This window comes from Ammospiza caudacuta, chromosome 6 (assembly GCF_027887145.1).
Source record: "Ammospiza caudacuta isolate bAmmCau1 chromosome 6, bAmmCau1.pri, whole genome shotgun sequence".
NCBI classification, from domain to species: domain Eukaryota; kingdom Metazoa; phylum Chordata; class Aves; order Passeriformes; family Passerellidae; genus Ammospiza; species Ammospiza caudacuta.
The window spans coordinates 31,787,533-31,812,931 of record NC_080598.1 but is presented as its reverse complement, the minus strand read 5'-3'; the positions used below and the strand labels follow the sequence as shown (position 1 = coordinate 31,812,931).

Below are 25,399 nucleotides of genomic sequence, written 5' to 3'. Positions count from 1 at the left end.
ATTTATACCAAAGGGAAACTTTATTATCTGAGTGGAAAAGAAGAGAGTTCTCCCAGTGCCAAAGCAGCAGAACTAAGCTATGCTAAGCTCTGCTATAACACAAGGGCATGTTTCTGACATAGCAAGAACTATGGCCTCAACAAAAGAAAATGAAAACTATTTTAAAAGACACAGTGTGAAGATATGCTGAAATGAGTGGGTAGAGGGTAATGAGGGAGAAACAGGTGATTAAGATTCATCAGACCTCCCCCATCCTGCCCTGAAATTACCATCTGAAATGCTCTGGAGGCCCCTCTGAGATGGCAGAGACTATACCAATTTCAGTACACAAGGATTCAGAGATTATAGGCCGAAAACATCACCAGAGAATGAGGGAGAGGGTAGTCAGACAATGAAAGGGTTTAATACAACTTAGAGACTGAAACTAACCAAAGGGTAAAGTTACAGGTACAGATTTTGATTATCTCCAAAGGAACATGGATTATTAGAGTAGAAAAGGAAAGTCTAATTAAACTAAAAATATTGGCAAGGACATTTTTCCACAAAGGTGCTTGGCTTTCATGAAATACATACGCAAATAAGTGTATATCCACATCTACATATAGAATCACATACCTATAACAAACTTTTGACTGGAGTTCAGTGCACTATTATTCTTTGTATAACACTTTGCTAGAATTCCTTTGCTCACTGCCCTGAGTGTCTCCCTGGAAAATGGAGGAGGAAATTTGCTTATTTTAGTAAATCCTACTGGGACTGCATGGGAAAAGAATGTCTCCTGGAAAAGGAGAAAATGTAAACGATTCCAAACAACTAGCCTTTTGGATGAAGAACAACTCTTGTCAATATAAAAAAAGGAACTCCTTGCAAAATGGATTTTCAGCAGGAGATCAACCTTTCTCCTTTCCCAGCTTAAAAGCATCCCAACCTCACCAAGCATTAAGGACTCAATGAATTAATCCTCAGAAATTCAAGCAGTGCAACTCCCCTTTAGCTACCAAGTCACACACACCCACATCACCCACGCAGAGAGACATCATGCTAAAATGCAGGGGTGTTGGCTGTGTTTTATATTCTGGGCATACTCGAAAGGGGCTCTTGAAATCTTGCTATGCTGATGGAATTTAACTTGGCCACATTTGAAATGCTACCAAGATCCCAAACAGAATCAGATACAGGTCAGTGTTTTCCATTATATTGAAGTGCATTGCTTCTGAAGTCTGTGTTAATCATATCCCTTGTACCTGGTATGACAAGAGAAATTCAGATGCTGGATTCTAAAAACTGTTGGTTTGAATGAAATTTCTTAAAATTTCCTTAGTGGTGTCTCCTCTCCCTGCCACTCAAAATTATCCAGCCCAGAAATGCATCCTAACCCCAGCAGCTGAGGGACAACAAACAATATCTTTTGCAGCAGATCAGCTGTGTTACTGCCAAGATAATCCTGTATGAACTCAGAACACCTGAGCTATCCATCTATGAAACCCACTGCTAGCAGAAAGGAAACTCTCACATGTGAGGTCTTTCAGATATCCATAGGGTGTGTAACAGCAGAGAAGAACCCTTACTTTCCATTCCAGCAGCATTTTCATCAGGGCTACATCCCAATCTCCCTTGTACTTTACTCCAGCACTCATCACTGGTAAAACATGAGCCTGCCTTCCTGGGACTACAGTGCAAGAGGGAACCAATAATTTCTGTAGGAACTGAAGAATCAACAGAATGTAATCTGAAAAGCTCCTGGAAACTGCCCTGCTTTGCCTAATCACCGCTCCAGAATCTGGGAGGGAGGCAGCAGCCACAAAAAAGCAAGTAGGAAATGAAATGCAATTGAAAACATCAGAAAATAGGGAGTTTAAGTGTTTTAAAAAATAAGCTGTGAGGAAATGACCTGCATTGAAGAGGACCAAAACATGCCAAAACTAAGCTCACAGATGTTGCAAAAGCATGGGGAAAAAGTCAAGAAGGAAGACACAACTTGGAGGGGAAGATATGAGGAACATGGCATGGATACTTAAAAAAAATCTCTCCCAAAGTCAAAGCCATCGAAAGGCATGGCATGCCATCAAGGGCAGGGACATGCACCAAAGATTCCTCTATTGGTCCCCATTGAAATCGCAAGATTCCTTTTCCCTTCCCAAAAGCAAATGAAATTTCCTTTCGGGAAGGGAAAAGGAAAAGAAATCTTTGGTACATGTCCCTGCCCTTGATGGCATGCCATGCCTTTCGATGGCTTTGACTTTGGGAGAGATTTTTTTCTCTCTTTTTTTTTGTATTACAGAATCCATGCCATGTGCTTCATTTGTGCCTCTCCAAGTTGTGTCTTCCTCCTTGGCCTTTTCCCCTGCTTTTGCAACATCTGTGAGCTTAGTTTTGGCATCTTTTGGTCCTTTCCACTGCTCCTGATATAATCCCAGTCCATTTTCTTATAGTCACTAAATGTCCCAAATTTCCCCAATTTTTTTTTTCTGTTTGGCCTTCAGCAGGGATCAATTTTAGCAAGCTTTGCTGCATGTGCCTGCACCTGATGGCATATGGCCTGCCTTTCGAGGGCTTTGACTTTGAAAGTATTTCTTTTTATTTATTTTTTAAGTATCCATGCCACATCCCCCATATCTTCCCCTCCAAGTTGTCTCTTCCTCCTTGACATTTTCCCCTGCTTTTGACACATCTGTGAGCTTAGCTTTAGCATGTTTTGGTCCTTTGCAATGCAGCTCATTTCATCCTGGCCATTTTCTTGTAATCACAAAATTTCCCAAATTGTTTTTTTTTTCCTTGAATTCCAATTCCTTTGATGGTATCTGCATTCCAGCGTGTTTGTAAGTCCTTCTTTTCTGTTTTGGTCTTCAGCGGGGATCACTATTGGCAAGCTTTGCTGCTTGTGCCTGCACCTGATGGCATATGGCTTGCCTTTTGATGGATCTGACTTTGAAAAAGAATTTTTTTTTTTTTAATGTATCCATGCCACGTCCCCCATATCTTGTCCTCCAAGTTGTGTCTTCCTCCTTGACTTTTTCCCCTGCTTTTGACACATCTGTGAGCTTAGTTTTGGCATGTTTTGGTCCTTTGCAATACAGCTCATTTCCTCACAGACCATTTTTTGAAGACACTAAAACCCCCAATTTTCTGGGATTTTTCAATTGCATTTCATTTGATCCTTTCTCCTTTCCAGAGTCTTTGTAATGCAATTTCCTTTCTGGAAGGGAGAAGGAGTCTTGTGCACCGCAAAAGAAAGGCTTAGAAACACTCTGGAAAGGAGATTGGACATTTAAAGCAGGAAGTAGAAATATTTCAAAACCACCATCGAGCAGAGTCCCCAAGTTCACTGAGATTGACTTAGGACCACAAGAGCACAAAAATGGCAGTCAGTGGGTGCAAGTAGAGCAGGTAGACAAGAGATGAGGATTTAGGAGAAAGCACAGAGCTGCGGAATCACGTTGCAGCTATCAGAGGCCTGTTTCCTATATACAGGAGCGCATCTCCAACCACTCAGGACTGTTAGGGACAATACTGGTACAGGTGCTTGCCGCATCTTGCGGCTCTACTTTTCCTTGACGTGTGTTCTACTGGAACTGTTACAGAGTCAAAATTCTTTGGTAATTTTATCTTCAGATTTACTCAACAAGGGTCATACCCTATCCGGTGTCTGACTTGCTCACGTCAATCCATAAGGAAATTAATATCTTTGCTCTCATTCATACCACCCTCATCCTTGGAGCATGCTGGCCCAAACCATACTTTGTTCCTTCCTGCAGAGTCAGTAAAACACTAACAATACACAGGTCTTAAAGTTATGATGGTCCTTGTACCTGGAGTCTCCCAATTTCACTGAGTTACACTAATTTCTCAGCTGAAGGGAGAACATGCATAGGCTCAGCAAGAAACATTCTGGTTTGGGTTTCTGGTGGATACAACATATTTCCTGGAAGGTGCTCCACTATCAGTGCTGCAGGCATGATGCTGTTTTCAATCACCTTCCCATTTCCCTTTTGTTCAGCTCACAATCACTCAGACACTGCCTGGGAAGCACAGCACCCACTTGTGAGCAAAGTCTGCAGACTGCTTCACTCTGCTCTCAAAAGTCAGCACCAAGGTTGTTAGATTTCTCTCTGCACTAACAGAAGTGAGAAGCTAAAAGAAACCAGATGAAAACTCTACAGGGAACCATTTCAGAGCCAGGTCTTCTAGGAAAGCTTTTGCCTCTCTCAGAGAAGCCCTGGAAGACCAGGAGAAATAAGCTTAGCATCAGATGCCCTTTGCTCAGCCTGAATGTTGGAAGTCTTCTGTTTGCTGGAAAAAGTCCAGGCCAGACCTCTGAGCACTGGTGGGAGAAACCTGCTTTCCACTCAGGCAGGAAGACAAAGTCAGAAAGAGGGGAGGACATGGCCACAAACATTTTTCCTTACAGCAACTCAGTTCTAACCCAGCTCATGCTACACCTCCAAATTGCAGGGGTGACAGACATGTTCTGCTTACTGCTTACTAGAAGTGCCAAAGAGAAAGGATTTACTGATCATACCTTCTTCCTTCTCTACTATCAAAGAAAATGCTGTTTACCTAAATGAGGAGGAAGCATTCAGCCACAGGATGGATGCTCAAAGAATGGATACACCCAACTGAGCAAAGCAGAATATGTATAAAACAGGAGCTTGCTTCCTGAGTAAGCAATACCTGCCAAACAAAATGCCTTTTTCTAACACATGGTGCCTTTGACATTTGCCTTCAGTCGTGAGGAGACTTACAATTCATACGTGCCATAACCAAAAATATATAATTCATAAGCTGTCTCCACAGGACTGGAAAATAAATCAGATCAAAACCATAATCTACCTTAAAGATGCTTATTAACATGTTATTCAATGTGCCAAATGAATTTTGCTTTGTCTAGTTAAAGGATTCCTTTTTTTAGGATTTTTCTTTGTTTTTTGAAAGCACTTTACCTTAAAATGTATTATACTTTGAAAGGGATTTCCTGCTCAGAATTCATGTTGGTTGCTTTGCTTTATATAAGCAACATCCTTCTCCCAATATATTCAAACTATGGACAGAAGCCCCACTGAGCTCAGAAGCAAAATCAGACCCAAAGAACATAGGGAGTAGAACAGATATCAGTGCTAGGAAACAAGAGCAATTTTACAGGTTCAGGAATCATGGCATGGGGGAAAGAGGAAGGGTCCTAAACACACCTGGAGAGCAAGGCAAGGTGTAGGGAAAGAAGGAAAATTCATGTGCTAGTCAAATCTGCATAATGAGGTGCAGCCCAATTCTGCAAATTGCTGAGGGCTTCTCACAGTGATGAGAATTTGTGGTGCCAAGCCTCTGTTCACTAAAGCCTAAATGCTCCTATAATGCTTTTAAAAAGGAATTGCCAGTGATTCCTCCCACAACAAAAAGAAAGAATACCCCTACTCTCCCTGCTGCTGGGTCTCCTTACAGTTTTCAATATACACCCACTGATTGATGCCCACTTATTCTATCTGAACTCACCATGCTGTTTATAGACAGTAGCAGAGTCTGGATGTGGCCATGATTCCAGGGGGGCAGGACAGAATAGGCCCTGGGCAGCAGCCCCTGTGTCACACAGCCAGGAGGGCATCACTGTGCACATGCTGCTCCATAGAGGAGATCCCTGTCACTGCCTCTACTGATGCCCACTCTGCAAACATGCTTCCCAGCAGGCTTTGACTCATGGGCTCTATGTGAGCAGCACCACCACGCTTTCCAGGGGAGTTTGTAAAGACTGTAACCCCTTTTCATTCCTGAAAAGCTGGGGCACAGCTTGCCCCAAGCACCACAGAAAATTCAGTACTTTTTCACTTCCATAGGCAGCTCAGGCCCTGATTCCTCCACCCTTCCAACTCTGGAGTGCTGTAACAGCTCCAGTTCCTTCTGCTCTGCTTCTAGATGGCTGGGAGTAGAAGCTAGCAGGGGTCAAAGTAAGGCTTTTAGCATCTCAGTGTAAGAGGCAGCAGCTGCAGTATCCTGGGATGCCCCAGCAATAAAAGTAGTAGTGACTCCAGAAGAGCTGTTCTATTAACAATTGCCACCATACAGCTTGACACATGCTGAGCTGGCCATACCCACTGCTGCTTACAGCAGTTGTGTTTATAGCTGCAGCCTGGAAAGTATTTTAGGATTAAATCCCAAGTCTGCCACTGGAGACACAGTCTCATACCTTACATGTCTAAATGTTGACTTTTGAACAGCTCTCAAACAAATGGATTTTGTACGTAGTTCATATATAATACAAACATGCAGGAGTTCACATATTTAAGATGTACTTTTGCAAGGGATGCTGAGAAACAAAGCTGAGTGCATGAAAATGGAGGCGGAGTAGTTGTCAGCCAGAAGTGACAGCCTTCAAATACTATCACTCCTGGTTTAACTTCCATTAAAAATTACAGGAAAAAGTGGCTCTCACAACAGTGTTGCTGTGAGAAGGAACCACTACCAGCACAGGTATCTCCAAACAGACAGCAGTAGTCTGAAGAGGAACACAGATTATCAAATTTGTGTAGCTCTACTCCACTTAATTAAAACACTTCTAGTAACTAGGGAACCCCACTGGCTTTTCCTCCTGTCTACCTCCAGATCCTCCTTCTCCTTGAAATTCAAATTTGAACAGCCCTGAAGCACAGAGAGCATTTAAACTCTGGATTCATTTCAAGTTAATAAGCAGATGATGGCAAGCAATGGAGTTTGGATTGATACTTCAATCAAAGTTCAAGAGGGTAAGACTGAGATCAGAAATATATATTCACCTCCATTCACAGACAACTATGGACATTCAGCCTTTCAATCACATCAAGAATGAATCTGTCACATTAAACCTGGTAAATCTGCATAATTTAGATGTGTGGTCAAATAAAGGAAAGTTACTAAGCATTGTCATTTTATTGGCAAATCAACTGCAAAATTACCTTCTTTTATCCTCTAACTCAGAACAGTCTGAGCCAAGGAAACTCTCGGCAGACAAAAAAGAATTAATTCAAACATAATAGAAATATGTCAGAAAAACAGTCTGCAGAGTAAGGGTCCAACAAAAGACACCAGCAGCAGAGGGGATAAAATACAAGTATATTGGAAATCAAACCCTGGAACACCAGTATTATTTCCATAGTTGTCAAACCTACTTCCCCCCCCCACCACACACACACCCACTTCCTCTCATTTGTGGAAAACCAGCAAGGCTAAAAGAAGGGCATTGCATTAAAGTCAGATTAAGAGAGGCAACCATGATGTCCCTCTTTTTTCCTTCTTAAAATAATCCAGAATCAACAAGTAAGCAACTAGGTCGGACTGAGTTTTGCAGCCCAAACCATACTTTATAATTTTGTTCTGAAAAAGTAAATAAATAAGGAAAGCCATTTTAAAACCTTTGACTATGTTTTCTGCATTTGCATGCATCACATTGTTCAGCTTTAGTAGAAGGTTGAGCATGAGCAGTATCTCACCTCATTAAATCCAGCTACCCTGTGAGCACAAAATGCACGCTATGCCACTGTTAGCAATGATGTTAGTGCAGTTCTACCACTGTGCTGCCAAATTCAGGAGGGATTCCAGCCTATGTTTCTGCCCATTAGGAAGACTGCCAGCTGCTTATTTGCCTCCCACCTTCCTGTTGCCATAACAGTTGATGCTTGAAAGAGGCAAAGATAAAGCCAAGGAAAGGGCATTTTGTAGATAAAAGAACCTGCCAATATCCTTAAGTGATCTTCAGTTCTGAACAAGATACAAGAGTGTAACAACCTGTAAATGGAAAGCAGCTATTAGAACACCACCAACTACACAGTTCTCCACAGAAATAAGATCACTACCTCTAAATGTTACATATTAGTCCATCAACACTACAAGGTCACTATAGCTTTATTCAATTGTTCCAGAAAACAATTCACTACCTGTTGGGAGATCTTTCACTTGCTTCACTGCAATATTAATAGATCACCCCTTCCTGAATCTCTCTCAGTGCTATCATCTGTAGAGGACTGGCTCTGACCACCATACAGCTTCAGAGTTTGTGGGAGGCATAACCCAGTCTGTGACTCTTCAATGAGCTGAGAACTCACAGCTTCCCAGAAGAGTCCCTTAAAGAGAAGCTCCTTCCAGAGACAGTCTTTTAGGTTGGCACTCTTTTGACCTGCAAAGTATCAGCAAAAAGACTAGAGAGTTAGTACAGCTTTCCACTGGCATCTCAACCAAAAATCATACCATCTCTTAAGATCAGCTTCCGCTCTGGAGGACAGCAAACACTGTATTGTTACAAAAAGGCACAGGAAGCAATCTGGAGAACCAGATTGCAGAAAGAATCTTACTTTCATTTCTAGTAAATTTGAGGGGTGAAGGAATAGGAAAACCTGAAGTTCATAGAGGACTGAAACAACAAGATTGTTCCAAAGAGAGAGCTCCAGTCTCCTTCTGCATGCGACTCTGGGTAGACAATCTCTGCAGTTAATGACACGCTACCAGCCACATCAGCAGCCTATCTCCATGTGTGCAAGTTTAGCTGACTTGAAGTTTGATAACAAAGGTAAGAATCTATCATAATCAATATAGTATATATTGAAACTAGTAGAAAAGCTAGGAATTATTTAATACGCTCTCTGAAGGACTTTAGCAGTCTGCACTCCAAACGTGAACATACATCACTGTCCAGAACAAAGGCATTTCTGGGGTTGCTCAGGCACTCTAGAAAAGGTGTTAAGGATTCCGTTGCTTTTGGTAGAGGGCTGCACATACATAGGTGCAGGAGAGTGAGAGATGAGTCAGGAGAAACACCACAGGAACCAGGAGAGTAGGAGAAGAAAGCAAAAAACCTGACAGAACAAGCAAATATGTCTTGAAGAACAACTCAGGGAGACAGTGTTGAGGGTAACTCCTTGAAAGAGACAAGGAGGAAGCACAACACTACCTGCTGTACTAGATGAGAAAAGGACTTAAATAGTTTTTTTTAATGGAAAGGTATGATCAAAGATTCCTACCCTTTCTAAATTCTATTATCACATTATTTAGTATTAACAATCCAAAGGGATTTGGACTGTGTGCAGCAAAGGGTGAGGCCTAGATTTTGAACTTCTAAGAGACTAGATACACAGTAAAAACATGCAGCCTTATTAAGAGCAACAACTCTTCCAGAGAGCTGGATAACATGCTTTCTTTACCTAATTTCAAAAGGCTCCAATAGTAATATGGGCAAGTTAGGCCTTGCTCACTTTCTTAATAAATCAGTTGAATGGCTCCTAGAAAGCAGAAACCCAAAGACACCCTCCAGGATCACAGCATCCTGGAGCAGTATAAAGAAAGAAAGATCACAGCATAAAGAAAAAGCATCCTCTATTGTAAATCTTTAATTTTATCAATAAAACATTTAGCAGGAAAGAACAATGGAACAACTCCTATTTTTGGAGGCATCTAGTGAAGTTCCTCATCATGCAGTAATGAATAACTTTTATTTGAATTGCAAGAAGTAAAATTTTATTATTCTGACCCATGACTGAAGGCAGAAAAACAGGAAAAAATGAACAATTTTCCATCAATGACAGAAGGTCAATAGCAGGATCCATTGACTTTTAACACTTGGATATATTTTGTTAAAACCTGTGAACTGGAGGAGAAGACTAGCAATACAATAACAGTATTTTAAGTGATATCATTATGTAGGTTTTATACAGGGAGGTGATACCTTTACCTGACTAGCTTAAAATATATATCTGTCTTAGCAGATTTTCTAGTTAGTGACTTAATTTGCCCTTCTGCTAAGCCTCTTTTCTAGTAAAGAATATCACCTATCTAGTTCAACCACTAGCTCTCCCCACTAAAAATTTTTTCAAATATCCAAGAGATTTGATGAGGCTTTCTCATTAATTTCCAGAGAACATAAAGCAGTTTTATACTGTTAAGAGCAAGGGCTGTAATCAAGAACCATATAGGAAGCCAAGTATACTTCTTCCTGCAGCATTTCCCTGGTAGAAAACCTAGTGGCCAAATTTCATATTCATTTCAGATAGAAATTTACTCCCCCACAGTCAGAAAAAGCAGAGTTTCACAAAAGGGGTACTAAGATAGAGTTTGTCTTATGAAGACAAGGCAAGACATTTGGACCCAGAAGACATCAAAAGCTCTAGATCTTCATGTAGCAGCATATGTCACATTTGAGATGGCACAATACACAGAGTATCACCATACAATATGAGAAAGCTTTAAGCGTTTGGCCAAACAAAGTAAGACCTACCTCACCAGAAGGCTTCAGGTATCTGTCCATACAGAGCACCATCACATCACTTCGGAAGGCTGCAAGCAGCTGCTCTTTCTTGTTCTTTAGGCCAGCCTTTTGTACCCTTATGGTACATGCATTGCACCTGTGTGCCCTTTGGTGATTGGTCAATGCACCTGGGCACTCTGTGTCTCATTACCTTCAATATTGCTCACCTGACCCACACAGCTGTAGCCCATTGGGGTTAAGGTTCTGTTGCAGCCCCACTCCCGGCTACCACAAACTGTGTATGTACACTTCATGGTGTGTTTTTATAGGTTGTGCTGCTAATGAACGAAAGAGCACCTAAATATATATTTCATATTGATAACTCTTACATAACTTCAGCATTCTAAAGCTGCTGTTGTAGCAGGATTTGTGGCCAGACACAGTTGCTATGGGTCATAGTCAAATCTCTTTCCACTTGAGAGCACATCTTCATTGTTATGGGGCAGTTGTGCCTTTTCCTGAGTTCCTATAACCATCTGAGACACCTTTTGCAATAGCTGACCAGAGGCAAAGTCATCTGTGTGAAGGTTTCTTCCATTCAGAGAGAGGACAGAACTTCAACAGAAGCTCTGCAAATCCAAAACCAGAGATTTGGAAAAAGATCAGATTCCTAGAAAATAGTTGGTGCCAGTGAACTATCACTCAGAGAGCTATGGCATTGTCTCCACTCCAAACAAACACTTGGTCCAGCAAAGCGTATTTGAATTTGTATGACATATGGACCCAGTTCCCTTGTTTGGAGTTGTCCCTATCATGCAAATGTTCATTAATATCATCCTGAAAGAAGCACAATCAATGCAGCCTCTTCAAAAAGTGGCAGTAAAAGTGAAAGGCAAGAAGAACATCCCCTCTCTTTGACACAAATAATTCCACTGATGGACAGATTTTCCTCCTGCTGTATGTAACCAGATACTTCTAGTGTACAATTTATTATGGTTTGTAAAGCTAAAGATGTGCTGGTTGAAATACTAAAGCTCTCTATTCTCTGCTCTCTTCCTTCCTTTTTAAGGTTATTTCAAAAATTGGCATGTATCCCCTTAGCCAAGGGAAAACAGTACAGCCAGTTCCTGATTCTGGCATAGATCATCTTGCTGGAGAAGATATCCATGCAGCCATGTGTGCAAGCAGCTGTGAGCAAATGGCTATGAGTGTCAGCTCTTGAACAGTCTGTGTTGTTAACGCCTGGGGATAAACACACAAGCCCCCAAATTATAAACTTAAACCATACTAACAACTGTTAGAGAAAGAGTTCCTTCATCAATAGCAGCTATTAGCACATCCGAGTGTGACTCATCCCTTTCACCATCTGCACAATGTGTCATTTGCACTAATCTCTCACTTTCTTTGCTCCACATTCTACTTAGCAGTCATGCCTCCCAACTAGCAGGAACATTTGTATGACCCTTCCCTATAAAACAACAACCACCTTCTTGTTATCTAAATATGTATTTAGATAACAAGAACATTGCACTAATTCGATATTGCCACCTTGGAATCAATGGGTCGAGAATTGCTAATGAATCACTAATGCTCAGTGATTGTATCTTCAACAGGCACTGATTGTTCAAATGGGTCATTTCTGTATTTACACAGCATTATTGCATTCTTTACATCCATATTTTGCTACACACTTCAAGCTATGTTCAGATAGATTAGGGTATCAAGTGCCCTCATGAAAAGTATGGGTGCTAAAGCAACTATGCATTGCAAAGCATTTACATGGACAATTGTTAAATGACAGAAATATGCCATCACTGCTGGTTTCACAAAGCAAGCATTCTACTTTCAGCACCTTAGGAATTAATCCATATGGGAGATGTATGGAATACCTTTAAAAGGCATGTCAAACAAGCCGAGTTTCTCTCTGAATTAAAATCTCAGGAGGACAGGTATGTGGCACACTTGGATTGCCCTCCTGTTAACTCATCCTTGTCCCACAGCTTCCATTTTTGTGCTTTTAAAATAGATCAGCACTTGACAAGTAACAGCCATTTGATAACTATCTGCCATTCTCCTTCTCCTCCCACCTCTCCCCACTTCCAGGGGAATCATGGTGGGAACACCAGCTTAACACTGGAGGTTTTTCTCAATGCTAGATGTTGAACCTCTGTATCTTCTGCTGTTTAGCTCCGCATCAGAAATGGTTGCCACTGTTAAAGGGCAACCTAGAATCTCCACCTCTAAAATGTTAAATGTCATGACTGTTGGAATCTATTTCAGTCAATTGAAGCCTTTGAGAACAAATCTCTTTAAATTTAACTGCTTCAAAATCAAGACCTTATGCAAAAAAAGTATGCCTGTCCTTTGGGCAAGCAGGACCTGCTTTGCAAAGAATCAGCATAGATACTTCCAAGTCAACAGAAGCACAAACCTTGTCCTTTAGCAGCAGCTGTTGAGTCTTCAGGGTTATCCAAACCCTTCTCCCTCTCCAGCCCATCTTCTGTAATTAGGGCCTTTCACAGCAGCCCACATCTCCATATTGCACTGTTCACCTTGAACAGCAGCATACATGTTCTGGCAGCAGCGTCTGAAACAGCATTTACAAACAGCAGTAGCAAAGTGCTTTCTCTGAAGCGGCATTTTGACCGTTTTCTTGTTTTATAACCACAGCCACAGAAGTCCATGTGCAGGATTGTGTTTGGTTTATTTTCCAGCTTCATTCCACAGCTTCAGAACCAGATATTCAGCTGATCGGTGCTTTTGTGTCATGGCAAAAAAATGCAAGCCAGGCACAAATGCTAGGCTGCTGAGAGGCAGTAAAGAGATACAAGAGGAAAGAGAACTCTACCAAATGGAAACATGGCTGGAAAACATGGACACAAACACGAGCATACCAGCTTGGTGAAGAATCTCCTATCATTCACATACTGCTTTGAATAATTACCCTGCATAAACATCACAGTTACTCTTCCTTACTAAGAGTTTTGGCCTAGGAAAGTTGGTTTGGGCAGCCAGGTAGGAAATATACACTCACTCTGCAGTGAAGTTTGCCCACGATCAGTTACAGCTGCAGCAGCAAGGCCAAAAGCTGTCAAATATGACAAGGAAAGCTATTTTGAGTCTGTTCGACCCCCGCTCTTCATTAACACCTGTGTATGTTCTCATCACACATGGCCCTGTCTTGAATGAAGCTTTGGAAGGCCTGGAGTCCCCCTCAGCTGCACAGGCAGAGAGAGCAGAGCTCCAGAGATGACAGGTGCCATACACAGCATGGATGTAGCATGAGCCTGCCTCAGTGTCACAAGGAAAACCCTGAGGACAAGGGTATAGTCAAGGCCCTCCTTCAGAATTCTTTGTGTAAGCCTTCCTTTGGGCCCTGAGCCTGGGGGATACTGTCCCATTAGTAAGTTCTGTTCTGTCCTTCAACATGAGCAGAGAAAAATAACTTCCATAAGTAAAGCCCACATCAATAAGTTAGGAAAGAGGATGGAGAAAAACACTGGCTCATAAAGCTCACCTGACCGAATCCTTACCCTTGTATCAGCTTCTGCCAGCGAGAGAACGATGAAGTTTACTTGCCACTCAAACATCATCTACTTAGTACTATGCAACATACTGAAAAAAAAATAGATGTATTTTTAAAAAATCAATGCCATACGCTACCAAAATACATCCATTAAACAGACAAAGAAGCCCAAAATCAGGAGATGCCCACAGCTACTGAAAACTCATAACCATGGGGGGGAAGTTGCCCCTGTACCAAACTCCATTCACTATCTTTGTTGATGATCTAGCAGAAGGCAAAACCAGACAGTAATCTTGGCTGGTCAGTGCACAGTGAATGCAAACAGGAGGTGCAGGCATTCAACAAAATGCAGTCAGACACCTTCCCTCACACCAGGCAGGTCACATTGGGTATGGACTTAGAAGTTGGAATATACAGGCACTTAACACGTTTCTAGTGTCCCACTATGACCAAATGGAATCACTCTTTTGATCTACAGACTAAGAGAAGTTACCCCTCATGGGGCAATGGTGTTTTCCTACAGATTCCTTAGGACACTTGAGACAGCAGATGAAGAAGGGCAAAGCTGTATGCCACTCCTAAGAGACTTCTACAGTCTAGTTAAGAAAAAGCAAGCTCTTGGGAATTGGCCTGAATATGCTTTGTACTTATCCATAACTTAAAAAAAAAATTAAGTTTGCAGACAAAGATAGTATTAAAAACTCCTTGTATGGGGCATTGGCATGGTCAACAGTGGGAGTCTCATGTGGTTGGGGTGTCTGGATTTTACAAAGCAATGAAGAAACTGGAAAGGGTACAAAGAACCACAGAAACTACTGAAAGAGAGAAAGTACCGTACACAGAGAATCTGAAACGGCTCTGTTGGCTTCATCTCTTAAAAATAATGTGAGAGGTAAGGCAATTATAACACACAAATCCCCTCAAAGGGAGGGACTATCAGTTATTAGAGGCCTCTTTAATCTAGCACTGAATAACCAAACAAACCAGCTGTTGGAACCTAAAGGCAAACTGAAAGCAAGACACTTCTCCCTCCCACACACTCCTTTCTAGTTTGTGTTAATTAAAAACTGCCAGAAGTAGTGCATCTACCAATCTTCAGATCAAGTTTAGCTGCTCTCTCTCACTGTTATGCTCTAGTCAAATATATATTATTAGCACATACAATTCTGAAGACTGAAACACAAATGCTTAGAATATATATTAAGTCAAACTAGATAGATTTGTCCTTAAATTATGGACCTGAAGATCCATTTTTCAGCAGATCAGCACATTCACAATATATTTGAGGGAACAAATGAGAATGGGAGAGAAACATGGGTATTTAAGAGTTTCAGCTGCCCTCAGTATTAATGTCAAATGTGTTCTTAAACAAAACAAACATAAAACACAGTTAGGATGCTTTCTGTTTGTCTTCAGGATTTCAACTTATCTTTTGAAAAAAACCCAGAGATTTAAGTTGTAACAAAAGGTAAAACTCTCTTTGATCACTTGTATTTACAAGCTGTCTTCACTAGATTTTTTAAAATTTGCCTCTTCTACAATGATAGAAAATGTATATACAGTATCTAGTGCAAAGATGAAACTCAAGGCTTCAGAAACCACATGGTGGAAAATACTTTGGAAAATCATGGAAAGGTTAGGTGAGACAGTCCAGCTGCTGAAAGTAGTATGAGCCACAGTTCATAGGAGAGTTTGGGGCCAAGGTATTTTTCACTTGGTTTTTGTCAATAAATGGGACAAGAGGTGGACGGGGATTGGTACCAGGCAGGTTTGGTACCAGGCAGGTCCACAAAGGTGTTACTCACTTTTAGACTGGATGGTTTAAATCATGAGTAAAAACTACTACCCAGACTTCTGAAAAAGCTACTGAGTGGCAGTTCAATAATTGTGAACACTATGCACCAGAAGGGCCTTCTCTTTTTTAATAAGCCATATCAATTATTTGAGCATTGACTATAATCCCTTCTCTCCCTCATAAACTGCCTGCAATATAGATGGCAGTCATGTCTGAACAGTATCAAAGTCACAAAGCTGAAAGGTTAAACAAGCAAACAAACAAAAAAAAAATCCCAAAGCTTTTTCTTTCTCTTACTTCAATGGGAAATGACTAAAACTAACCATTACTGTCCATAAATTCTCATCCTCCTAGCGTGATCCACATACTACTTCTTATCACAGAAACTCAACTCAGGGAAAAGCTAACAAGACAGGCCGTTTTCTTAATGTCTGCCTGTTTATTCTGAAGGCTGTGATAAAACAGCATCAATTTCTAATCACCCATCTTAACACAACACATGTGCTGCACATGGACATCACAGCCAAATATTCAGAGCAGGTCACAAACAAGCTGGTTCATGCTGTAGCTGCAAAGATCTGTCTACACAGCAGCCCTTCTGCTATCAGGCACAACTGGTTTGTAGACCAAGGCAAGTCACTGCATGCCTTAGCCCAGGCCAGTCAACATCAATATTGTTCCCAAAGTCCCCTAAGAACATGGAGCAAAATTCTTCCAGTTTCCGCTTCTCCTTACACTAGAGCAGTCTATAGGCCAAAGCAAGATTTCATGTGATCCAAGTGCTCTGAAGCTCCAAGGTGATTTAGGAATGCCATGTTCAACAGCATAGCCACTTCTATCTCCAGCAGTTTGCTCAGGAACACAGCCCTGAGCAAACACAACAATTTCAAATACATCAGCAATGTCCTATGAGAACAGAGATAAGTAAAGCACCAAGACACCAGTTTTTCTTTGAAAACATATATTGCATCTGTGATCTCTTCTTTGGCATCATACAGACCAGACCATGCATTTCACTTTTCTTTTAAAAAACAACAAAACACATTGATTTCTTGGAGACAAGAGAAACAGGTCTTACCCACAGAGCTCCTATCAAGCTAGAGCATTTAAATCTATTCAAATCACAGTGAGAAGATGAGACCCTGGAGGTAAATTCAGCCATATACTTTCCAGAGGAGGGTCTCTTCCCTCTGGTTTTACCTGCTAGGCTTTACCCTGGCTTAAAGCTGACTGTCCATCTCCTGAACATCACACAACTCTTCACAAACAAGTAAAGGCCAGGACAACCCCAGCCTGCTCTCAGCTTCTCCCTTTCAATCATCATAAGAGTCTCCTGACTGCAGAGAGCAAGTTAGCTGCTACCAAAAATTTTATCTGAAGTATTCCCTGTGCAAAAAATAACCCCCAGACCTCTAACCTGAGAGATGTAGACTTCAACCCATCTGATGAATGGAGGAACTATTGCTTCACTATGAATTTAAAGGCTCTTCTACAGCTTCAGCATGCCTGAATCTCTTGCCACCACTTATCCTTGTGATTCAGTTGTCTGTCTCTCTCCAGTATGCAAGCATTTTGTGGAAAGCTTTCTCTTACAACTCTGACCCAAAAATGAGCTATCATTTCGACAATCACAGTCGTCTTCTAGCAGCAAGCTATCTTCTATCTTTCCACAACTGGCAAAATGTCTCACCAATACTGCATATTGCTGTTAAATCAGTAGCTACACTGAAGATTTTACCTGTGAAACCACAGATCAGATTTTACACATTTAAGGCATTTATTTAGCAACAACCAACAAAACTTCAATAGGAAAAATAATATACCCTTTGCATTGCTTCTCTTTATTCGTGGTTTGGACAGAATTCATTAGATTCAAGAAAAAATTCTGTGGAAACAAGGCAAAGCCTCTAGAAAATGTTTTTGATTTAAAATCACTCCCACTCCCTTTAACCAAAAGTTAAACCTTAAAATGTGGAATAGATGAGTGTGTTTGAAAGTTCATGGTGCAAAATAGAAGAGGATGGCAAAACCTCCTCGATTTGTCAAAAAAAACAGCTATCCCACTCTTTACATAAACACAGTCCTCTCCCTTCCCTTTTTTCTCTCTGCTTCTATCCACCCTGCAACAAAATCAATATATACGAACATCAGCAGCAACTTTGATGATAGGCAATGATCCTTTTTGGCATCAGTCTGTGACAAGATTGTTGATTCTCTATCTTTAAATTGCATCATAGCTGTGTAAAATACGCAGTGATATCCCAGCCGTGAACTCTTCACATCCGCTGTCGATACCTCAGCAAGATCCAGACTGCTGTCGCAGCAAGCGCCAGGCCTGGCACAAGAATGGCTGCCAGAGGAAGCCCACCTGATTCTCCATCTCCTCCATGACCCACAGGGCCATTCTGTGGCTGCAACTACAAGGAAAAAAAATTATTTATGTCAGAACCCATAACAAGAGAGCCCCTAGTTCTGTGTCTGGACCAGGTGGTTCTGTAAGAATGGTCAAAATAGTTTCCCCAGGTACCTGCAGATTCCACACATGGAGGGTTAAAACAGCTTAGGATGGACTGAACTGAAATGCAGGATATCCAGTCACTACCAGGTACCCTCATGTTTCTCTGCCACTTTCTAAACTTGGACTCAAGTGGAGCAGGGGGCAAAAGGACACACCTCATTTTTCTGCTCTCTTTACAGCAGAAAAATGACACACACATACCCAGTCACCCCTTGATGCACTTACCACCACACCATTTTCTGCTCTCTTTACCAGGAAAAAGATATCAGTAATTCTCTCTGGTTTTCTTACCTGTCTTATACACTGGTCCAGCAGACATACTCTTTTGTTAAGGGAGTAGAAAAGGGATCTCAAGCCACTCTCCCCAGCATGCTTTGGGTAGATCAGTATTTCTTTTGTCAACTTCCCTACTATCTGGGGATTAATGGTTTATCTCTTTTTACATCTAAAATGGTGCCAGTATATTTGAAGTATAGCAGTCCATATTTCCTAGTATTGTAAAATAATTTATTGGAAAGACCTCTGAGTCCAACCATTAACCCAGCACTGCCAAGTTTACCATTCAACTAAGCACCACATCTGCACATTTTTTAAATCTGCACATTTTTAAATGCCTTCAGGGATGGTGACTCAACCACTTCCCACAGCAGCCTGTTCCACTGCTTGATAACCTTTTTTCAGTGAAGAAATTCCTAATACCCAATCTAAACTTGAGTTGATGCAACTTGAGGATGTCTCCATCCTGTGCTTGTTGCCTGGGAGAAGAGACCAATCCCCCACCTGGATAGAGCCTCCTTCCAGGCAGTTGTGGAGAGCAATAGGGTCTTCCTGAGCTAAACACCAGGCTAAACACCTCCAGCTCCCTCAGCTGCTCCTCACCAGACTTGTGCTCCAGACCCTTCACCTGCTTTATCACCCTTCTATGCTCCAGCACCTCAATGTCTGTCTTGTAGCACTGGGCAGTACACACAGTTCAACACTATCTTGAGTGATGGCCTCTGAAACAAAAGGAGTTCTGTCTCTATTAAGATTGTGGCCACTGAAATAAAACTGGCCAACTTGAGATTCTGTCCTCACACACAAAGCTTTACCTCTGAGAAAGGAGAAGAGTGAGCAAACACAACACACTCCAGCAAAACAAAGACCTGGAGACATCTCCAAGCTCACCTTTTCACTGTTACAAAGCTATACAGAGATAATTACAGCTGAGGCAATGAGAGAAGGTCATGGGTCAAACAAAATTTTTATATACACATATCACACTGAGCACCTGAACACAGTACTCTTCTTCCTCATGAAACAGCCACCAATCACAGAAACCAGTCTAAACTGAGCCAGAAATAACCCTAAGGAAGAGGTAAAACGCACCCTGCGCTGAATTTTCAGAGACACGTAATAGCCTGCATTCCTGAACAGTTCCACAGCATCCTTGTGCCGCAAATCCTTCAAGTCTTTGCCATTGATCTAGCAAAAAAGGAAAAGGAGAGTCAGATGCTGAAGGTAAAGCAAGCAAATTTTTAATGATGCAGGTTAACATATGAAGGATGAGACAAAAAATCTTCATGTTTCACAAAATTCTGCATTTGGGGCATAATACTATAGTCATAAAGATCCTAATTAATTAATTAATATTATGATGTATTTTTCTATGTTGAGTCAGAACATGAGAAACTCCAAGTGAAAACATACAGGTACTGAAAAAAACTACCTAGAGGCAAAATAAGAATAAAAGACCACAGTTGTGTCAATAGCAGCTTCTGATGCTGTTGCTTTGCTGGAAACAAATCAAAGGTGTGATTTTGACAGCTAATGAACATAAAAGAGCAGCTACAGGAAAATTATTATTTTAAGTCCCTTACCTTGTTTCATCTACTGGTGTACCTTTGAAATCCCTCTGTTTGAGAGAGTGCTGTAAACACACTTTTATAAGCACACTGATGTAGCAAAACCAACAAAAAAAAAATTTACATACATACTTCTTGGCATCCATTTGATCCACTTGTAAGTGTTGGGATTTTTCTTAATTTAAATGAATATATAATGGCACAGGGTTTTAAATTGATTTCATTCACTGAGTGAATTCATCCTACTTTTTCATTTTCACCCCCATTTCCCTAACTGCATCCCCACTGATCACATCCAGTGCCTCCCTTCTCTTCATATTTAGACATCCCAAACACAAGTACATAAATATTAAACTGTTGGGGAAAAGAGAATATTCTCTGTTTAACTTAATATCACTTTCTGGATCAATAATAGGCTCCAATTAGTGCAAGGTAGTCTATTGAAGCTAAAAAGATCACATGAGGAACAAAATAAGCAAGTGTAAAATAAAATTAGGGAGTACAAAAAGGTTGTGTATCATACTAGGAGAGGCTACTTCTTCACCCATCACTTTGTAAAGCTTTCTTGCATGATTGCCAGCTATCTGAAGAACCAGTGGGTATGAAAATCAGAAATTTTAAAGCAATTTTCTAAAAGGAGAAGCAGCCCGTGTTGTTCTTGAGGAGGTGAAATGGAGAGAAGAATATTATGGCCTAGAAATTTTATCATCTAAAAACCCCCTGTGCAAAAGGATTAGAAATCATGGATTACCAGTCAAAAACCAGAAATTTAAGAGGTGGAAAACCTTTATTTACATGTGTGTAAACGATAATCCATTGTGAGCAAGAGAACACTTGATAGATTCTAAAACCTTAGGGAGGCAAGTCACAGAGGAAACACAAGCACAGCACTACAGAGCACTTCTTTGGCAAATCAAGAAGGCAGAGGAGATAAGCCCATGTGTGGAGGCACTTATCCCTAGTGTTCAGAGCTCTCTCCAGACCCCCACGGTGACTCCTCCATGGAGTTTGCTTGGGATCATCTAACTCATGCACCACATCCCTCCTCTCTAAGCACTGTGCAGGAAAACCTGCCTCTCACATCCCATCACTGATCAAGAACACAGGGGACAACAGAAGAAAGGGCTTACCGCTAAAATTTTATCTCCTTCTTGTAATCGGCCATCAAGGTAAGCTGCCCCATCCTTTTTGATCCAGCTGACATAGATGCTGTTGTCATTGGCAATGTACTGCTGATCTGTCCCACCAACAATGTTGAAGCCTAACCCTAAGGCAAGCCAAAAAGAAAGCTGATGAGAAAAAGCTCAAAGCTTCCAATGTTCTTGCTGTTTTGCTTGTTGGAGACTGCACCTCCCACACTGTCTTGCTTTCTCCACCATACAAAAACTCACAGCACACAAATCTGCGTTATCCTTTCCAACTACCTTTCCATTTTCTAGAAAAGTTATTCTCGTAAAACTGGTCTTGAAAGCAGAGGAGAGACGCTAAATGCCTGAGGACCCCATTTGTGTAATACTTCATTACACAAAACACCTGTGAACTGTTTCAGGCGGGTGCTGGGGAAGAGTGAGGGGCCCGCCATCATTTCTGAGATGCTGACTCAGCTCTCAGCAGGAATTAACTTCTTCAGCACAACATGAAAGAAAATGAAAGTATTCTGCATTTCACATGAGATTATAGTAAATCACTACCTTTGAGCTACAAGAAATCATCTCTGACAAGCACATTGTGAGCTGGAAAACAGGGTAAGGAAAGGCAACGAGCATTAGAATCTGTCTACAGATAAGGAAACAGGCAAGGAGAACTGTGCTACCAGCTTGAGGGCTCCTAGAGCTCAGACAACTCCCCTTCCACATCCCAGGGGCTGGAAGTGGTCTGCTTTGCCTCCAAGAAGAAGGTTAGGCTCCATGAAGCTACTTCAAATTGTACAAAATCACTTTGTTCTGTTTCATGAATTCAAACATGATAGGAAATAAAGACAAAGTTTGCAGATTTAATGCAAACCAAAGAGGAATACACATACATTTATTAAACTTGATGTCCACTATGCATTTTTGCCGTTTTGTATTATTCTTTAAAGGAAGCCTCAGTTACAGATATCTAGCTGGATCCAGCTTCTGGATTAAAGTTAAGACTTCTTGTTTCATTAAAACCCAGAAGAACAAACTGAATTTAAAATCTGGAAACTCAAAGATTATGAGATTCCCCACTGTACATGCAGCTAAGTTCCTCTCTAAAAAGGGACAAGAAAGACTCCCTAAGAGGCTTGCAATGAAAAAAGAGAGAAAAGCCAAGGAAAAAGAAAACAAAAATCAAATACGCAATCAAAGTAAATGGAAAAAAAAAACAAATTTTTTTTTCTGACATGAACCAGTCATCTAAAAGCTATTGTCAAGAACAGCTGAGGGCAAGTTCTGCCCATGTTCAGCCAGATTGATTTATTTGTTTTTGTTTTCCTTCTTATTTTCTCTCGAATTTGGAACTGGAAACCTTGGGAAGCAGTTTCAAATGAAAGTAAAACACCTTATGCCTGCTGGGAAGCAGCATTTTAAATTAGTCACAGGAGATCAAAGCATTTACAAAATGAGTCATGGTATATTAAGTGTGCATCTACAGCTGGGAAGTAAAGAAATATTAGCAGCAATTTTGCCACACCTTTTTTTTGTCTTCCCTTCCTGGCAGCTTCAGACAAGTGAGGGAAAAATGAAAGTGAGGGAAAATTGAGAAATACTGACATTTCAATTAGAACAATATCTATTCCAAGAATGGCCAGTTGTGCACAGTAATACACCTTTCAATAGAAAATGAAAAGAAAAAAAATTTTAAATCCACACTCCTAAAAATTATTTGCCATAAAGCCATTAACTGAGGAAAGGGGAAAATCAATACTACAGAAAGTATAATGTTTACCCAACATTTATTTAAAAGCCAAAAAGAAGGAATCAGGATCTCAGAACACATTGATTTTCTCTCATATATAAAACCTCTAAAATAGGTATATACACACACTATACATTTTGCAACTTTTTACCCACGACTGGAAAAATAACCAAGATTCACAGCTTTCATCAGCAGAGGGAGATCTTCATGACAAAGAGGCAGCAGTTTGTGCTAGACCAAGTTAAGTATTCACAGGGCTTTTTCACTGTGCCTTTCCTTTCCAGCACTCAGACTTGCACTCTGCCTAAAAATATCTTCCCTATCAATCCTCAAGCGCTTTGCTATTGTCTTCCTTCCAGTTCATGCAGCCACAGAAAGAGACACAGCACAACTGGAAGAAAAGGAGCAAGGACAGAGAGCACATAGCACTAAATCTCTTGTCTATAAGGGATGAGAAACAGAATGGCAGAGCTTTAAAAGCAGGCTCTGGGCTAAACTACTGACCCTCCCTGAGGCTGCAGACCTCCCTATACCTCACTTACCCTCTCTAAACTAAAAAAGTCCTTCAAAAATAAAGTCCCTTAAAAAAAAAGCAGGACTGGCAGGATTAGGAAATGAGGGACTGAATACAAGAAAATTTGAAAAAGACAAATATACGCTGTCCTGCCACTGGAAATACATTCACAACCAATGCAAACTTTTTGCCAGACATGTTTAGCATCAGACCTATTTTAAAAGTTGCAGTCAAAACTCCAATTCAAGAGATTACAGTACCCAATTGTACTTCACAGGTAAGTGTTTTGTTCCTTCCACAGAAATTAGTAATAATTCACATGGCAAGTGTATCAAGGCCGGAAGGGGATGTAGGATCCTCAAATCATATAACATAGTTAGAAACGTAAATCTAAAGATGCACAGCCCATCTCAATGACTGGACAAATGCTGCTCATGGTAATCAAGACTGAAATCACAGTGGTCATACTCAAGACCATTCTCAACTCTGCCCTTTAACATTCCCTTATACCTTCCTTAAAATTTTAGCTCCCCAGATGTATGGAAACATGGAAACCGCATTCCCATCAGAACCAGCTTCATTTGGCACAGTTTTCCCTAACCAGCACAGCTTCATTAGTTGAAGCTCATGGCTATGCAGGTAGGGCTACACATCTTTCAGACCAGAGGCCAATCTGGCGAGCAGGGGAGGCAAAGGGCTGCTCACACCCTCTAGGTTCTGATCACCAGCATGAGGGCCAGCACCAACGCCAGCCCTGCACGGGACCTACCTCCACCCCAGAGAAAGGAAAGACACCCACCAACAACGTGGTTGCTGGGGTCTCTGGGGAGCACCTGGAGCCAAGGCTGGCCAGCAGCTGCACCCAGCAGTTGTGCAGAACAGAAGGGCTGCCACGTTTTCGTTCCTACTCATTTAAATTAAAGAGAAGGCCTCAGACACCAAAGTACAACTCTAGCTCCAAAAGCCTTCCTGGAGTCTGCTATTCTCTATAGCCAGGATTTTGCTCCAGAGCTGTACATTTTGTGCTTACTTGCCTCACTTCTGAAAGTGAAGTTATTTGAATGGCACCATAAATCCTATAAAAATGTACGGTTTCCATGAGCGCACCTGCTGTTGAGACATGAAAAGCAAAGCCAAAAAACGCCCCACGAAGTGCCCTATTCCTTTTTCCTTCCAGCCTATGCTCCTCTCTCTAAACACCCCAAAGCATCCCAAGGTACGCTGCACCATGAACGCCAAGCTGACAACACAGGGGACGGCCACTTGGGCACATGATTTCCAAATGGCCCCTGACTCACTCAGGGTATCCAACGCGGCTAGGCGCTCAGCGGCTGCCGCCTCACTTGGAAGCAACAGCTCCACCGGAGATGGCAACTTCCAGGGGAAACCGGAGGCGAGTTGTCCGCAGGGACACCAGCCTCCCCCGGAGCTCCCGCAGAGGACGGACTCTGACCCGGCCAGCTCTCCCTCACGCACGGCACGAGTTTTTCCCGCAGCAGCGTGGCCGCCACGGCTATTTCCAGGGGAGTCCCCTGGGCCCGGCACCTCTGGGCGCTGCGCTTCTATCCTCGCGGCCGGGACCCTCCCTCCGCCGCTCCGGTGCCCGCCACGGCCGTCCTGCCGGCCGCCGCCACCCAGGGCTTCCGCTCCGGCCTCGGCGGGGGCTCCGCAGGCCTCGGCGCGGCTGCCCCGGCCCGGGAGAGGCCGCGGACCCAGCGTGGAGAGGCCGCCCCTGCCTTACCTGAGGGTCTGCGGGTGAGGCTGATAATCTCCTCGGCGTAGCCGCCGCCCGCCACGCTGCCGTTCATGCTGCGGCCTGAAGGAGAACTCGGCTCCCGGGGCAGCCGCTCTCACCTCCTGGGCCGCCGCCGGGCCGCGCCGCGGAGCGCTGGGAGTTGTAGTCCCTGCGGGACGGGGCTGCTCCCACCGGCGCTTGGGGCCGCCACCGGCGCTCACCGCAGAGGCGGAAGAGCAGCGGGCCCAGGAGAGCCCAGCAAAGCGTCCTCCTGCCCCCGCACCTTCCCAGGCCCCTGCGCGGCATCTGTGCCTGGCCCTACCCTGCTCCCCAGGCTGGAGCTGGTTTCCTTAGGAAGGTTAAAGAGCCATAGTAGTCTGGGGTAGGCG

General features: G+C 42.2%; 1 protein-coding gene and 1 long non-coding RNA gene across 2 annotated transcripts; both read right to left on the bottom strand.

The window, feature by feature from the left end:
• Window positions 1-7,170: 7,170 nt before the first annotated feature.
• On the bottom strand, window positions 7,171-10,276 carry LOC131558606 (uncharacterized). Its single transcript, XR_009274828.1, has 3 exons — window positions 10,229-10,276; window positions 7,899-8,137; window positions 7,171-7,749 (listed from the first exon to the last, which is right to left on the bottom strand). It is a non-coding gene; the product is annotated as an uncharacterized LOC131558606 (long non-coding RNA).
• Window positions 10,277-16,463: 6,187 nt separating this feature from the next.
• Window positions 16,464-25,200, bottom strand: SYNJ2BP (synaptojanin 2 binding protein). The gene is made up of 4 exons (XM_058806464.1): window positions 25,017-25,200; window positions 21,012-21,148; window positions 19,406-19,501; window positions 16,464-17,936 (listed from the first exon to the last, which is right to left on the bottom strand). Exons 1-4 carry the CDS (start codon window positions 25,081-25,083, stop codon window positions 17,796-17,798), a joined length of 441 nt encoding a protein of 146 aa, XP_058662447.1. The 5' UTR covers window positions 25,084-25,200; the 3' UTR covers window positions 16,464-17,795.
• Between the last annotated feature and the right edge of the window lie 199 nt (window positions 25,201-25,399).